Source organism: Rhopilema esculentum, chromosome 11 (genome assembly GCF_057945365.1).
Source record: "Rhopilema esculentum isolate cy_ngs chromosome 11, ASM5794536v1, whole genome shotgun sequence".
Classification (NCBI taxonomy): Eukaryota; Metazoa; Cnidaria; class Scyphozoa; order Rhizostomeae; family Rhizostomatidae; genus Rhopilema; species Rhopilema esculentum.
This window is the reverse complement of record NC_142825.1, coordinates 10,766,459-10,781,313: the sequence shown is the minus strand read 5'-3', so window position 1 is coordinate 10,781,313 and position 14,855 is coordinate 10,766,459. Positions and strand designations below refer to the sequence as shown.

The 14,855-nt window shown below is 34.9% G+C and overlaps 2 protein-coding genes across 3 annotated transcripts in view; both read left to right on the top strand.

Annotated features, from left to right (window-relative positions):
* Nucleotides 1–109: 109 nt before the first annotated feature.
* Nucleotides 110–7,772, top strand: LOC135693248 (inosine triphosphate pyrophosphatase-like). The gene is made up of 8 exons (XM_065211671.2): nt 110–211; nt 3,139–3,196; nt 3,795–3,859; nt 4,013–4,086; nt 4,727–4,758; nt 4,883–4,998; nt 6,684–6,760; nt 7,562–7,772. Exons 1-8 carry the CDS (start codon nt 152–154, stop codon nt 7,701–7,703), a joined length of 624 nt encoding a protein of 207 aa, XP_065067743.2. The 5' UTR covers nt 110–151; the 3' UTR covers nt 7,704–7,772.
* Nucleotides 7,773–11,951: 4,179 nt separating this feature from the next.
* The window catches only part of LOC135693249 (rab GTPase-activating protein 1), a 39,220-nt gene continuing 36,316 nt past the window's right edge, over nt 11,952–14,855 (top strand). Inside the window, exon 1 of one of the 2 annotated variants that reach the window (XM_065211673.2) lies at nt 11,952–12,092. The gene's annotated coding sequence lies outside the window, so the exon portion shown is untranslated. Of the gene's footprint in view, nt 12,093–12,819; nt 12,988–14,855 lie in introns of those variants that run through there. The other variant, XM_065211672.2, reaches the window with a different exon arrangement.

Below are 14,855 nucleotides of genomic sequence, written 5' to 3'. Positions count from 1 at the left end.
TTTTCGGAAAATTGTTCTTTCTGGCCACCTCTAGAACGCCCCTGCCCCTAACTTGAAAGCAAAATAACATTCCGTTATCCCTGGTTTTTGCTTAGAATTTGGCGGGACTTTTTGACCTCGATCTCGATTTTAATTCGCGGTATTATCAAACATGGCTACTTCACGAAAGTCACTTGTCTTTGTCACTGGAAATGAAAACAAATTAAAAGAGGTAATTAGAATGGCAAAATTATATATATTTACTTTAAATAAGGTAATTTATAGAAGATGAGCGAAAGACTTATGATTTTTATGTTCGAACCTGCCAAGTTATGGCCTCTGACTGCTCTGACTTCCATCCATACCATACACACAAGACACAATGTTAAATTGCATAAACTTCGTCCAAACCAATGACTTTTACAGAATTTGTAGATCCACTATCTTGATAATCATGTTTCTTGTAGATATGGCAGATTTGCCACTGAAAATGATGCAGTGTATCGATTAAGAATCATAACTAACACACATTGTATCTGTAGATCATTATCTCTTCACTGGTCGCCTATTATTATTTATGTTGATTGAAATCTTTAGTATTGTTCTTTTGCATGATCTTTTAGTTTCTACGTCTTCACTTGTAATACTGTAAGACAGCCTGGGCAAATTCAGGAAAGTTTTTTTGATGCACTTTGATTATCAGCCAGTCTGCAGAGTATGGCATGTGCACACCGGAGATTTTTTGTGCAAAGACCTTTGCACACCGGGTATTTTGGGGTGTGGCAACTAAGATGGGCGTGGCTGGGTGTGGTCTCATAGAAAATTCTGTGGCTTCTATCCACACTGGAAACTTTGCTTCTTGCAAGGACAAGTTTACTTTGAAAATTTGAGACTGCGCACCTGAAATCATCACTCTGAGTTATTTTTATTGTTAATAATGTTAAATGCTATTGTCTAAAGCTCTAGGGGATTTTGCGCGGCCAATATGCAAAAGCGCGCAGATGTGTGCGCAGGCAATATATTGTGGGTGCACAACAAATTTTGCAATCTGGGCTTCTATTGGAATTACCCAGACAAAAAGAAGAAAGGGCGGGCAAAAGAAGAAGGCATGCAAGGCTCCTTTGCATTTTTACGGTGAAATGCAAATTTACAAACTTTAACCACAACAGGGGAAAATAGCTGGTGCACACCAGCACACCAGAAATTTTTTGTGGTGCACACCGGCACACCAGGCTTTTTGCTTGTGCACACCAGAGATCTCGTCGAAAAGTGCCATACTCTGCAGACTGGATTATAAGCACTTTACTAATTCATAGATTATTGTGTGAAAATGACACGACATTATTTCTTAAGTGTATGCTATATTGTAATATAATTCTTGATGTATTGAGGGACATGACAGCTAGATATATAAACACCTGCAGAAAGAATGATTTCACATTTTTCTGGTGATCATGTTAACTATGAATCTTGGAGTGGCAACTTAGAATGAAACATCCTCTTCTGTACAATAAAGTGTGTATTGTTATGAAAGGCTACTTTTGCTTTGCTTTGTATAGGTTTTACTCCATTGACATTTTGATATATTCCAAAAATACTTCCACTTTTTTCTGCTTCACCTTCATATAAAATAGAATGATTACCATTTTAATTTATTGGCTAAAACAACAAGTACAGTATCAAGCTTACGTGCACAAAATATCAACCATATTGGTAACGTTTCCCCCAGTATAAGGCACCCCAGTATACGGTCACGCCCCAGCATGAGCAGCATGCAGTGAGCAGCAATTCTAGCGCCAATATGCCAATTGGCTATTTTTCTACTAGAAAAGGTAAAAGGATAGCTAAAAATTGTGAAATTCGAAAAATCTGAAAAACTGAAGCCCCTCCACATCACTCTTTTTGCCTGTCCAAAATAAGAGAAACATGCAATGCTCCAGTGCAGCTTCAGTGTAGCTTGAGAAAAACTTCTGAGAAAAGTGAGAATTTTCCGGACTGGAGCTTGCGGTTGGCCTGAGCGCATTTTGGAATATTTGATAATCCACAACATTTTTCTGCCTATAAGCTGCTTTTTGCGAATGTTCTATGCATGATACATAATTTCAAATCTAATTATTTTCCTTTCTTTACTTTGTGACTGTTAAAAGAAGAAAAAGTTTTGCAAAAGTTGGGTCAATATCTATTTGTCATGATCCACATTCCGTAATTCAAGTCAAAAGGCTTGCCAGTATAGTCAGAATTTACGTACCAGGCATGCGGTAGATCTGAGTGCAAGTGTATTAACAATTTTGCAATGTGGAGAGCTCCTCTTTGCGGGAATCCCCAGCTGCATTATAGCATAAAAATTTCTTACATTAGGTGGACATTAGGTGATGCCTTAGGAATATGAGGAATATGAGGAATATGAATAAGAATAAGATATTTTGCAAATCGGTTAGCACTAGGAGTTATTTTGAAAATTTTTGCAAAACAATTGAGCTTTTTTCAAAAACTTTTTGCATGGATGATAATTTTTCCCTTGGGCCCCCTTCACTTTCCAACCTCTGTCAGAGCCTCTTATGCAGAAAATAGACACATTGATTGATTAGAATAAGAGTACAAACGATTTGTTACTTTCAAAATCAAAATTTATTATCACGATTATCATCAGTTACTGCTTGTATTTTTAGGAAGCTGAAATTACGATTACATTCATTCATTTTTATGTTACCGCATGCCTAAGTACTGTGCTCACGCTACACCACTGTAATTTGCGCAATTTTATTATTGCTTTATTTGTTAGTATTTTTTAAAAAAGTTTTATTTGGGTAAATGTAACTGGAAGGCCAATACATGGATTGGATTATTTTCTCAATGCAGACAACAAGTAACCACACAACAAGCAATTTATTCCCTGTTGACTGTATATACCAAAATGTAAAGAAAAATGAACAACAAGGAACAAAAATGACATTTTAGATATATTATGCAAATTTGAGAACTAATGAGGATTCAGAAAATTTACTTCAAATGATTTCAAGTATGGATGTCTGAGGCAATGATGTCAAAAATCATGATAATTTGCATTTTTTCCATGTTATAATTTCAATATTTTTCTGGATATATTAAAGATAAAGGATAACTGTCAACGTAAGATATCCAGTATTAATTGTTTTCCAGGTTGTGGCCATATTAGGAGATACATTTCCATGGAAAATTATTGCAAAGAAAATCGACTGTAAGCATTTTGTTTCTGCATAACCTATTCTTTTTATTAATTCATTTCATATGAAAGCATCCCAAAATGCTTCCTACCATGTTGTTGATGCTATTGTAAAGCTTCAATTTGGTACCATTTACCAATAGAAAGAGGACAACTTTCTGCAAGTAGCCATTTCTTAAGCAGATGTCAAGAAATTAATGTTGCACGAATATAGCAATTTTAAAAAATTTTACCTTTAAGGAAACCTGTTTTACGACTTTTTATACATTTAAACATGTGTTTGCTGATTTTGGTTTTTTTTTGTAATCATGTCTATTTTGTAATTCATATACTTAATTGTGTTGACTGACACATATAGAACTTGAATTTTAGCAAGGAAGTTTTATTTTGATGAGCCGGAGTAGGATAAGGAGAAAGTAGAATGGTGCAGTATAGGCAAGTGATAAACATTGAATTATGTCCAGGATTTTTCACCATCATTGTACTGCTAGAATCGAGATATACTCATCATTGTTAATTAGATGCTTTTGTTTTACAGTAATGATATAATTTTTAGCCAGCATTTGTTTTAGTGCTTTCAAGAGTTTTTAAAGCCCTATTTTTTAATTTATAGTACCTGAATTTCAAGGAGAACCAGATGATATCAGCATAGAGAAATGTAAGATTGCAGCAAAAGAGGTATATATATATATATATATAGTTTATAATTTTAAACCTTGAAATTACATATCATAATTTTTCATAATTCCTTGTCTTCAGAATAGCTGTTTCTTCAACTACCTGGTATTGTGCTTATTTTAAGAAGTATCTGAAATTATATTTTTGTTGCAGATAAAAGGACCAGTGATAGTAGAGGATACTTGCCTTTGTTTCAATGCATTAGGAGGTCTGCCTGGTCCATACATGTATGTTTCCTTGAAAGTTGTAAAAAATGTTCTGAATCCTAATTTTGAGTTACTTTTGTTTTATAAAAGTAATTAATCACTAATTTCGAGGCATTGCAAACATTTTTTTATTCAAGATTAAATCAGCTACAAACATCTTTAAATGAAACATAATTATATAAAACATAAACATAAATGAAACATTATACTGCTTTCTATATCAAAATCTATATCTTGCAAAGTTCACTATGTATGATAACTTTGAGATGAGATTAAACACATAAAGAAACCTGACTTAGAAAAAGAGATTATATTTGACTAATTTAAGTTGTGTACAGAGCAGGATGGTTCTAAGTGAAAACTCTGAGTTTCACACTTGATGTAACCACCAGGCCGCTGTTCTCTTGATTGAATTAAGTCTGAGGATTGCATTAAACGCTATAGTAAGAGCTGAAATTTTGAACCATAGACCCAAAGTTTGTATGCAAAAGCATTTGTAACATAAAAGAAGGGCCCACATCCAGCTTTTTTAATAACAACGATACAATAGCACGAAGGATCTTTTTGAGACAATGGCCACAGCAAATGAATAGAAGTACCTTTGAAAATCACAATTTGAATTTTTTAGTTCTATATTTCAGATAATCGTTTTGTTTTTCAGAAAATGGTTTCTAGAGAAATTAAAACCAGAAGGTAACAGCTAAGTTTACTGTTTCATACTTTCCTGCATTTACTGCTGAAAACATGGAATTCGTTATAGCTTCAATGCTTAGACAATTTTGTAACATTGAATTTTTTAGAATTCTTGTTTTTGTAGGCCTTTATAGAATGTTATCTGGGTGGGAAGACAAATCAGCTTATGCTCTTTGTACTTTTGCATACTCTAATGGGGATTCAAATGATGACGTTCTTTTATTCAGAGGGAAAACAATGGTAGGTCATATGTTTCTGAGTTTTTTCTAGAAATTGATGCAGTTTGATGAATTTGTGCAGAGTGAAAATTTTTCGTAGATCATTGATTTGAACTGTGCTCTTAGTTTGAAGACTTGAAGACTGTGCCCAGTTGTTAAAGTTTTGTTTTGAAAAATTAGCCTTTTTGTTAAAAAATACCGATACCTCACCCCTCTACCCCAAAAAGTGTTGGTTGTAGAATTAAATATCATATGTGTATGAAGAATGAAACGCAGGATAAGCTGTCCGTCGGATTCTGTTAATTTTGCAACGAGTAGTAATACGAAAAATGATGAGGAACAATGCAATACGATGACGAGAATCAAATGTAATAAGGTACAATTTTGAAATAAATTTAATTTGATGAATGCTAATATTTCACTCCGGCATACCGGGATTCATTCAAATAAATAGGACGAATCAATTTTGTAGATAACATAACTATTATAAATAAAACGATTAGACCAAACAGAACCTTTAATCTTTGCAAAAAAACATCTTTTTTCGGTGGGGGAGAGGGTGTTTCAGTATAAGATATTCAAAAAATTAGTGTAGTTAACCAAGACTTTGCAGGCGTTTTCGAAATCTAACAAAGCTTAGGTCAATAGTTGAATTCAAATGAATTCTGCTCTTGTTTTCAAACAAGATACAGTAATTTGCTAAAGGTCACCATTTATGAAATTTTCGAAAAACTACTTGATCGTACATTTTATTTCAAATATAGCAATACTATTTTTATTGTTTTAAAACATAAATTTTTCTGATTTCGCAATTGAAAATTAACTATATATTGCGTTGCTGTAAGGTTTTTCACAGAAGTGCGGAATTTATCGGAATTTCTTTGATTTTTTGACCTGATTACCATGACCTGATAATCATTTTTACTAAAAACGAACTTTAGTAGTCAAAACACTGGCAGCAAATTTGAGCTAGGGTAGAAATAAACCTTTTAAACTCATGTGAAGTCCTACAAACAACAGAATGTTTGGTTTCGTATTTCCAATATTTTTAAACCAATATCTTAACATGCTCATCCTATTACCGTAAAGGGATAAGTGATATTCTATCACTGTTGGCAATTGAATTAAAGTTCAGTACAGCTACATTGGCTACACTACAGTAAGGCCTGGATCCAACATTGCATTTTACATGTGTCGAATACAATGCAATTTTATTGGACTTGAACTTACACTGCGTGATGTGCCTAACATGCATGATTTTGCTTAAGGGATGTGAAAATAAAGAGTTTCGTTTCGGAAATGGAACGAAGTGCTTTTTGACACGGGTGAAGAATTTCTTGTTTTAACTAGATCCCGTGTGTTACACGACAAATTATATTTCAGTAACTTCCTGCCAGGGCTTCAAATGGTAATGCGCATGTGCAGTGCCCTGAAGTTCCAAGTTACCTAAATATAACTTAAAGAATTTCTTCTATTGCTTTCAACATTCTTAAATGTATGAAAAGTTGATAATTTTAAGAGAGAAGAAACAACAAGGCCTTTCTAGCATATTTTACAAATTCTATATTTGTGTTTTCAAGAGGATGCGTCTGCATCCACGCTCCCCCTGGCTATGGCACAGATTTGTCGTAGTTAGAATGGTGCAAGTATCTCTATCTCATTTGCTCGATCTTTTCGCAGTTATTAAAAACGTTTTATCGTATTTAGGGAACGATCGTCGAACCTCGTGGTCCAAGGAATTTTGGATGGGACCCTTGTTTTCAACCAGATGGTTTTGACAAAACGTAAGCGTTTATCATCTCTTTAATTCGTACAGCAAAAATGCTCATTTTTATTTCGCTTTATGCTGCACTGATTCTTATAAGTTCATTTTTTTGAGATGTACATTTTTGTTAACACAAAACCCCTCCTCCATAAATTTGAGAAGCTACTTCCACAAAAGGTGAGAGAGATGTTTTTTGCATTTGAACCATAAATGTGTCCTGTATGTTCTTTGAGTCAGTGTCATCTTTGAGTCATCTTCTTTGCTTCTTGATTCTTGGCCAACGGGTCAACCTCGATTACGCATTGACTCGATTTCGTTTTGTACGGTCGCAAACGCTTCTTAGGCCAGTTGAAGGCCTCTGTCAAATTTCTTTTGTCCGACTTGGAGATGTCCCATTGTCTTTTTAGGTATTTTCTGGGCTCAAAATCTCTACAAGTGTCGCTTTTTGGGTAAAATTTTAAAAGGAAAGCTTTCCCCAAAGAGAGGTGTATGTTTTAGTACGCTTTTTGTTTAGCAAAAGATGGTTTTATGTTTCTTCTTTGAGTTTCATGCTTACTGTGAACATCAAATAACTGTTACTTATAATTCAACCTGAGTAAAGTCAAAAACTTTAATGGGACAAAGCTTTAATGCTTTTATTTGAGTGGTGATTCTTTTTACTTTTCTTTTCTTAAAACTCGTTAGAATTTCTATTTGTTTTATTTGTGACAAATTAAAGATGTTGTAAGAGCATCATGAATTCCTGTAAATCCTTTGCCTTAATTATCAACCTGATTTATTAATTTATTCATTCCTTTATTCCTGTCTTGATTTTTCAAAGGTATGCAGAACTGGATAAAGAAATTAAAAATTCAATTTCACACAGAGGAAAATCACTAGCAGCTCTAAAGGAATATTTCTTAGAACTGAACAATAAGCCAGTTGAGAAAAAGGCGAAACACGAAGAAAACAATAGTATTTGAATCACAATCTTGTATGTTTTGTGCGGCAAGTCATATAATTGAAGAAGAATTTTTAAACTTTTAGATGATCATTTGGGATCTTTTTCATATGTTTGTCATAGAAATAGGAGAAAAAAATGACATGAAAATTTTCTTGATAATTTATGTTTAAGATTCTTTTGCTTAGCCAGGTGGCTGCTGATATTCACTTTTTATCAGCACAACTATGAAACAACTACCATCTTCCTTAGATATACAGTCTTTATCAGAAGTGCATTTGCTATTCTTTCAACCACTGTGAAATAAACCAAATGCAAGTGAACTCATAATTTTTTTTAGAAATTTTGAAAGCTTAGCTTGATACTGATAGGCCTGACATAATTAGTGAATGATCTTTAGCTTTTCTAGAATTGGATTACTTTGTTTCTTATCAGTTTCCAAACAGATGTGTTGGTTTCCATGTAGAACCTTAAAGAAATCTCCTCCTAACCAATTTGCTACGCAATTTTTTCCATATAATTGTAAGCAATTCTAAGGCCCAATGCGGCGTCGTTTAATGGTCTACCACAACGACGGTTTTAGGGTACCATAACTGAATAGTGCGTCGAGATTGCTCTATTTCCCTGTATATCGAAGTTTAACCCAACGACCAATTGAGCATAGCAATGATCTTTTTTAGCGTCAGCTTTAATGCAGTCTTAACAACAAAGGACGTCACAAGTTCATATCAGCCCCAGTTCTTTTAAATCTCAGAATTGCCTCTTTAACCTATAACATAGAGAGATGAAACTTGAAACAGTGACATAAAATTGTTTATGAAAACTAAAGATGTAATTCTTTTCAAGTAAGGTGGACTCTTTATGGTTTCTCACACAGAATGTCATCAAGTAAAGCCTTTTTTGTCTCATTGGATTGTTGTAGAGGCAACATGGTCTGGAGTGAGAGGCTTAGACAGGTTCTCTCCGAGCAACATTATCTCATTTTTTCTCCCTTTTTCATAGGAATACTCCAAAGATTAGTATGCATTTTTCCCCAGCATTTTTGTAACAGTCGGAGAACTTATGGCAATTGTATTTTCACGTCACTAGAACTATTTCAGCCTTATCTGAATTGACACTTCCTTTTCTTGATATTTTAACCAACAACTTCCAGAAGGCACACGCATCTTTGCTTAAGGAGTAGCTGCTCACCCCCCCCCCCACCTCCCCGCCTTCCATGAGACTTAGTCCATGACCAGGGGCGGACTGGCTAATTTTTTTGGCCCGGGCAAATTTTGATCAAACCGGCCCACAAAAATAGCAAATAAAAAACTCTTCGGAAAATGCAAGTAAATGTTAGTCTGTAAGGAAAACAAGTTTTTAAATTCAGTAATTTTGTGCATGGATGAATGCTGGTTAACAGAACATGTTCAATAAGTCATTTGCTAACTAAATAATAAATAAATAAAAATTTTAACTCATTGGTTTGACTTTCTTTCTTAATACAGTAACCTATTTGTTGATAATGTGATCGTTCTAGATGTCATCTAACAGGTGTTTTTCTAAGAACATTAACATGAAGGACTCTAGGTTTGGCTGCGAAAAATTACCACGTAATCTGTTCTTTATATATTTAAAGTGGAAAAGCTTCACACTCAACTTGTGACAAATAATTTTCTATTCCTCCGGAAAACCACAATGATTTTCAGCAGCCCAAAAATATCGATTTGTCAATTTCTGACCCCAAAAAGAAAACATGTGCACCCCTGGTGAAATTTTATCGTGTAGCACCATACCCCTGTTTTGCTTGATAAAAAAAGCTTTGTATCGTAGCTGAATCCTTTTTTAAGTCTCGCAGCTTTTCCTCACGAAATTTCTGTGCACCACCTTTGATTGAAGTCTTCTTGCTCTTCCCTTGTTCTACGTATGTCCTCTTCATTACTTCACATCACAGAGCAAATCGCTTAGTGAACTCTAATTTTTGGACTTTTAAATTTATTACATTTAGCAAAAGCTTGTGCTTAGGGAAAAACACGACCAGCTTCAAGCAAAAGCTAAGTAAAAAGACATCGGAGCAGGTTAAAATCTTAAGCCCCGGCAAAATGACTGGACATTATCACTGAACATGGACTGGACAAATGTCCAGCGTAAATGTTGCGTCGTTTTGCCACCTTGTCCAGTCTTGTTCAGCGATGTTGAATGTTGTTCAGTCGATTTTGAAGGCAGCCAAAAATGTTCAGTGGACAGGATTAAATTTCTTTTGTTCACTGATGTTATACAGAAATTGTTCAGTCGTTTGGCCACTCTACTGAACATTGTCCAGTTCGCGCACGCGCAATCGATTAATGGTTTGGACTTGGCGTCAATTTATTTCCCATATTCAAATCTTCAACAAACTTTCCCAGTCAACACTGCGAACGAAATGGAAACAACGTAAAAATTCAATTCGACCAATAGTAGAAAAAGGCATTTCATTAATAACGATAAGATCAGATCAGATTAGCTTTAGTAACGATAAGGAAAGCGATGCCAGAGAGCACGAGGACGGTGATTTTGATGAACCTAGCAGTCCAAGCCACTTTCCAATAATACACTTTAATTCATACGATAACACGGTTAGGGCTATGAAAAGTGTATTTTCAAAGGTAAAGAGATGCCTTGTTGCCTGTTTTTCAACCCGCATTCTTCAACAGAGAAAAAGTTCACTGGACAATGTTCAGTCGTTTTGCCATAACCAATATTTTCTTGATGTCCATACTCTGAACAAGTGAGCAATGTCCAATGTGTGACCAGTGCAAATGTCCAGTCGTTTTGCCGGCGCTTTATGTATCGCATTGAAACAGGGATGTTACAGTATAATATGTAGCCAAAAAGGAAATACCGTCAAGAGAAAATATAACAAAATGTCAATAACATGTTCCCTGAAGAAGTGTGTTTGGGCTTCGGTGCAAAAATGAATTCATAATTTTGATGGTTTTGGAGTACTCGCGTGTATATTTACTCTTTCCCACAAAGTCCCTGAAAATTCAAGGCAAACAGATTAACGCGTGGGTATACTTTTTTGCCTCGCATTCACTTTTTAAGCCAAAATATTTTTTTGCACTTTTATCAACCGGCCCTTTAACCGACCGGCCCTTCGGGCGATCGCCCGAATAGCCCGACCAGCCAGTCCGCCCCTGTCCATGACCATCTTGGTAATTTAAAGAAAATTATTCAATTTAAGCTGAACTGTGCGAGTGCTTTGATATTTCTGAGAACTGTGTGACACAGACCAGCCAGATTATCAATAGATCTTGGAACTTATGCAATCTAGCCCGGTGTCCCTCTCTGCGATAGGTTTTAATAGTAGAACTAGAGAGATAGAAAACAACATCCTTTTCCTCATTCATATCATCATCCTCCTTATTACAATACCGATTCATATCATGCACTAAATACCAAAACTTTTGATTAGATTTATTCTCGGTGAAGCAGGGCAACCAAAAATTTATGCCATCAAATTTTTGAACGAAATTATGAAGAGCCTGTAGAAGCATCAGTTCGACCCAACTAAAATGAGAACTAAAATTTATTGGATTGTCTAAGGTGAAAGAAAAGCAAATGAAGATGAGCTGGATATCTTATTTGCTGATGACGAAGAAGAACCAGAAACTGAAAATGAAGATGTGTTGGATGTCTAATAATACTAAAAAAGTTGGTAGCTTAAAATAATCTGTAAATATGTTCTCCATGTTATCAGTCATGCTTTGTGATATCAGATTTGACAACTGGAAATCCTATACATTTTCTGGCATCTTTGAAATATCAAGGAAATTTTTTTTGCTATTTTGAAAGTTCATCAGTGTAAAACGAGTTTTTTTGCGCTTGAAAATTCCGGTAAGTAAAAATTACGGTTTCAAAAAAGTTAGGTGGGGTTAATTTTTGGTTGCCCTGCTCCACCGAGAATAAACCCCACCGAAATTTTTGGTACTTAGTGTAAGACATGGATGGCAATTGAGATATTTTGAATTGTGTGAATTGCACATAGAAAAGGTTAGATTTTTAGAACGCCACCCAGAATAAAATAAGCCTGAGAGAAAGCAGCATGTAAACCATTCAGTTCCCAGCCCCGATACTTGTTGCTCTGCTCCCCTAAAGTTACCAATCATAGAGCGCTTGGCCCAGATGTAACGTCTTTCAAAGCATGCGTGACAGCACCAGTTTCGAAGGGTTGCAAGTGACGATACCCACGCACATTCCCGTGAACCAATAAACTGGTTGCTGTGACCTTTTTCAGACTTTTATTACACGAAGTAGATTATTTCTTGCATGTTATCATTCCTCCACCAGTCATATCAACATGTTTTTGTCAGGTGTCCGGGAGCTAACTGAAAAAAATCAATACTATCCTAGACTTGCGCGCTGAAACGGGATACTCTAATCAACAAAAAAGGTTTGTGTCCTGTATTTTGTTATTTTATGATTGCCCTTGATTTGTACTGATTTCGAATTGCTATGGTGCATTTATTATGACATTTGATTAGGTTCTAGTATCTTTCTTGGCGCATTACGCTTTAAATAGGCAATAGACACCCTGAAATTATGGAATAATAATACACTATTTTATCATCTAAACATCCTTCGTATAAGAACACCTAGTCACGATTTGCTTAAAAATGAAATTTTAAATCGTGTGAAAAATTGAATAAGCAATATGGTTTTTAAAATTACCCTCATCTTTGTTGACTGAAACAGACCAGGTTATATCCGCTGGGCAATCGTGCTTTCTTCCACCGCTTTATCTAATGGTCTTATCGAAATCGGTCACCTCTTGGACTAACCGTACCAACATAGGGAGGGGGTATTATGGCTCCTCAGTCCCCCATTACTACACCGCAGGTAAGGACGACATATGTTTCGAAATTTACATATAGGCTCATACAAGCAATTCCCTGCCAAACTTATCAGCTCGCTCTCCCAGTTGGAAAGTTTCGTTTCTGCCAATTTTTAGGTCAGAAATTTTTGTCCAATAATACTTTATCTACCTACCACAGAGCACAGATATCTCGCACAGAGCAAATTTTTAGGACATCTGGTTTGCATTCGGAAAAGAGTTTTACCCCCTAGATATCAGAAAACGGACCTTCTTTGCTTTCCTATCCAATTTTAAACCGGGGTGTCGAATACCAGGGAACTGGTGATCAGTGGCCAATAAAAACAGACAGGGCATTATCGTGAGGGCTTTTGGTATCAGAGGAATGGGATAGATGCCTGAAGTTTTCATATTTTCACGAATAATGTGCATGAATTTAGTGAATAAGGTGAAGAAAGAATGAATTATAAACAAGGTAAGCTTATTTAGACATCCCTACAGCGCTTCAAGATACTTTAGCCGCAACGTGTATGTATATGTTGACTAGGCCTACCAAATCCCTTTCGTCTTTATATCATACATGTACTTGTGCTCTGACAGTGCATTGCAATGAAGGCTTGGTTATCTTCAGGCATTTGATAAACCAAATTTAACATTAAACACATTTTTGGGTGAAAAATTCATTCTGAGATCACGTATATTGAATTGGTAAACTGCTTTTTGTCAAGAACAGTCTCACTGGATGGAAGGAAATATAAAGTACCTATTTTTCTAACACCTCCCTTCTATTTTGTTCATACTAAGTGAAGCGGAAAAACATTCGGCTCTTTTGTTGTTTTAAATGCCATCTCTGTTTTAAAGGGCAAAATACTTTATATCTAGATAAAGTAGTCGTACGAAATCTTTTGCTAGGGAATGCATATGAAGTGCATCAAAAGTCATCACTAGCTACCTGCTATTGATCATTAGGTTTCTTGATAATACGTTGAATTACCAATGCTAGAACTTTATTCATTATTTTATAAAGCTGGTCTGCAATTTAGGTATTTAGAAAACTGAGTGCTAATGTAATACAACATTGTTATAATTCCAAGCTAGATTGAATATCAAGATATAATTTAAATGCTCATTATTTTTTGTTATTTTGTTAATATCATCCTCTCTGTAAGACAAATAGAAACAAGGAAGCATGGAACAGATCAATTTTTAGTGATATGGCTGTATCTTATCAATATGTTATCAATATAGACATCAATTGGTCACATATATTGCGCAAAGAAGAAGTGTTTGTGCATGAAACAATTTAAATGCAGTGGAACAACTAACAAAATAAGTTTCTTGATCTCTTTTCAAGAAACGTATATTTGTTAATTTTCTTGAAAAAAGGAATCTCTATGAATTGTTTGATTTCTTTTCTCATCACTTGGTACAATAATAAGATTTATTGGATCTTAAAATGAAGTAGCATGAGACATGTTTTAGGTTTAATCAAAAAAGTTTCTCATTCTTGACTAAGATTCTGTTATAGCTAAGATCATTAGCCAGATAAACAAGTGTCTTTTTTGTTCATGAAATCAAAATTTAACCATATGGTGAAACCTCTGCTTGCTTATTTTTATTGCGATTCCCAAGATGCCAGTAAATGAAATTTGCATATGCCTTTTACTCCTCACACAAACAAATAACTGATTCCATGAACGAAAGTTAAGCCAAATCATTTGTCCCTTTCTCTTTTTTGTATATTAGGGCAGTTTTATATTAGGCTTTCATCATGGATAATGCTGACACTGGGAAATCATGGACAAATCTACTTTGGAATATTTTTTTTGATTCTGTCATGAACATTAAATAAAAAGATTTTTAAAAGCATGTTTAGGTACCCTTTATGTTTACTTTTTTCTTCTTTTTGAGCCTTATTGTGATGTGTGCTATTGAATAAATGTGTTTTCAATGCATGGCATTGATGTGAGTGGGCCTTAAATAACCTCAGTTTTCTACTCTTTGAAACTGAAATGTGGCCTTTCACAGTGATCAGGGAATGCTCAATGTTATTGTTTTGACATGTAAAATGATTGTTTTATGTATTTTGATTGGATAGCATAGGTATCCTCATCGCGTAGCATGATTTTGAGGTTCCTCAGCATTCCTGGATAAAGTATGTGCCCGTGAATATGCAAGGGCTATGCCAGACAGCAAATGGGACGGTTTTGATATTAATTTATATGATGGTGCTAACTAAAATAACCTTAAAGATTTTTATAATGCCAGTTTAAGCTGACTTGATTGCACCTTAAGTCAAAGTTTTAACAAAGCTTGTTTTGAGGGAAATGTAATACTATTAGT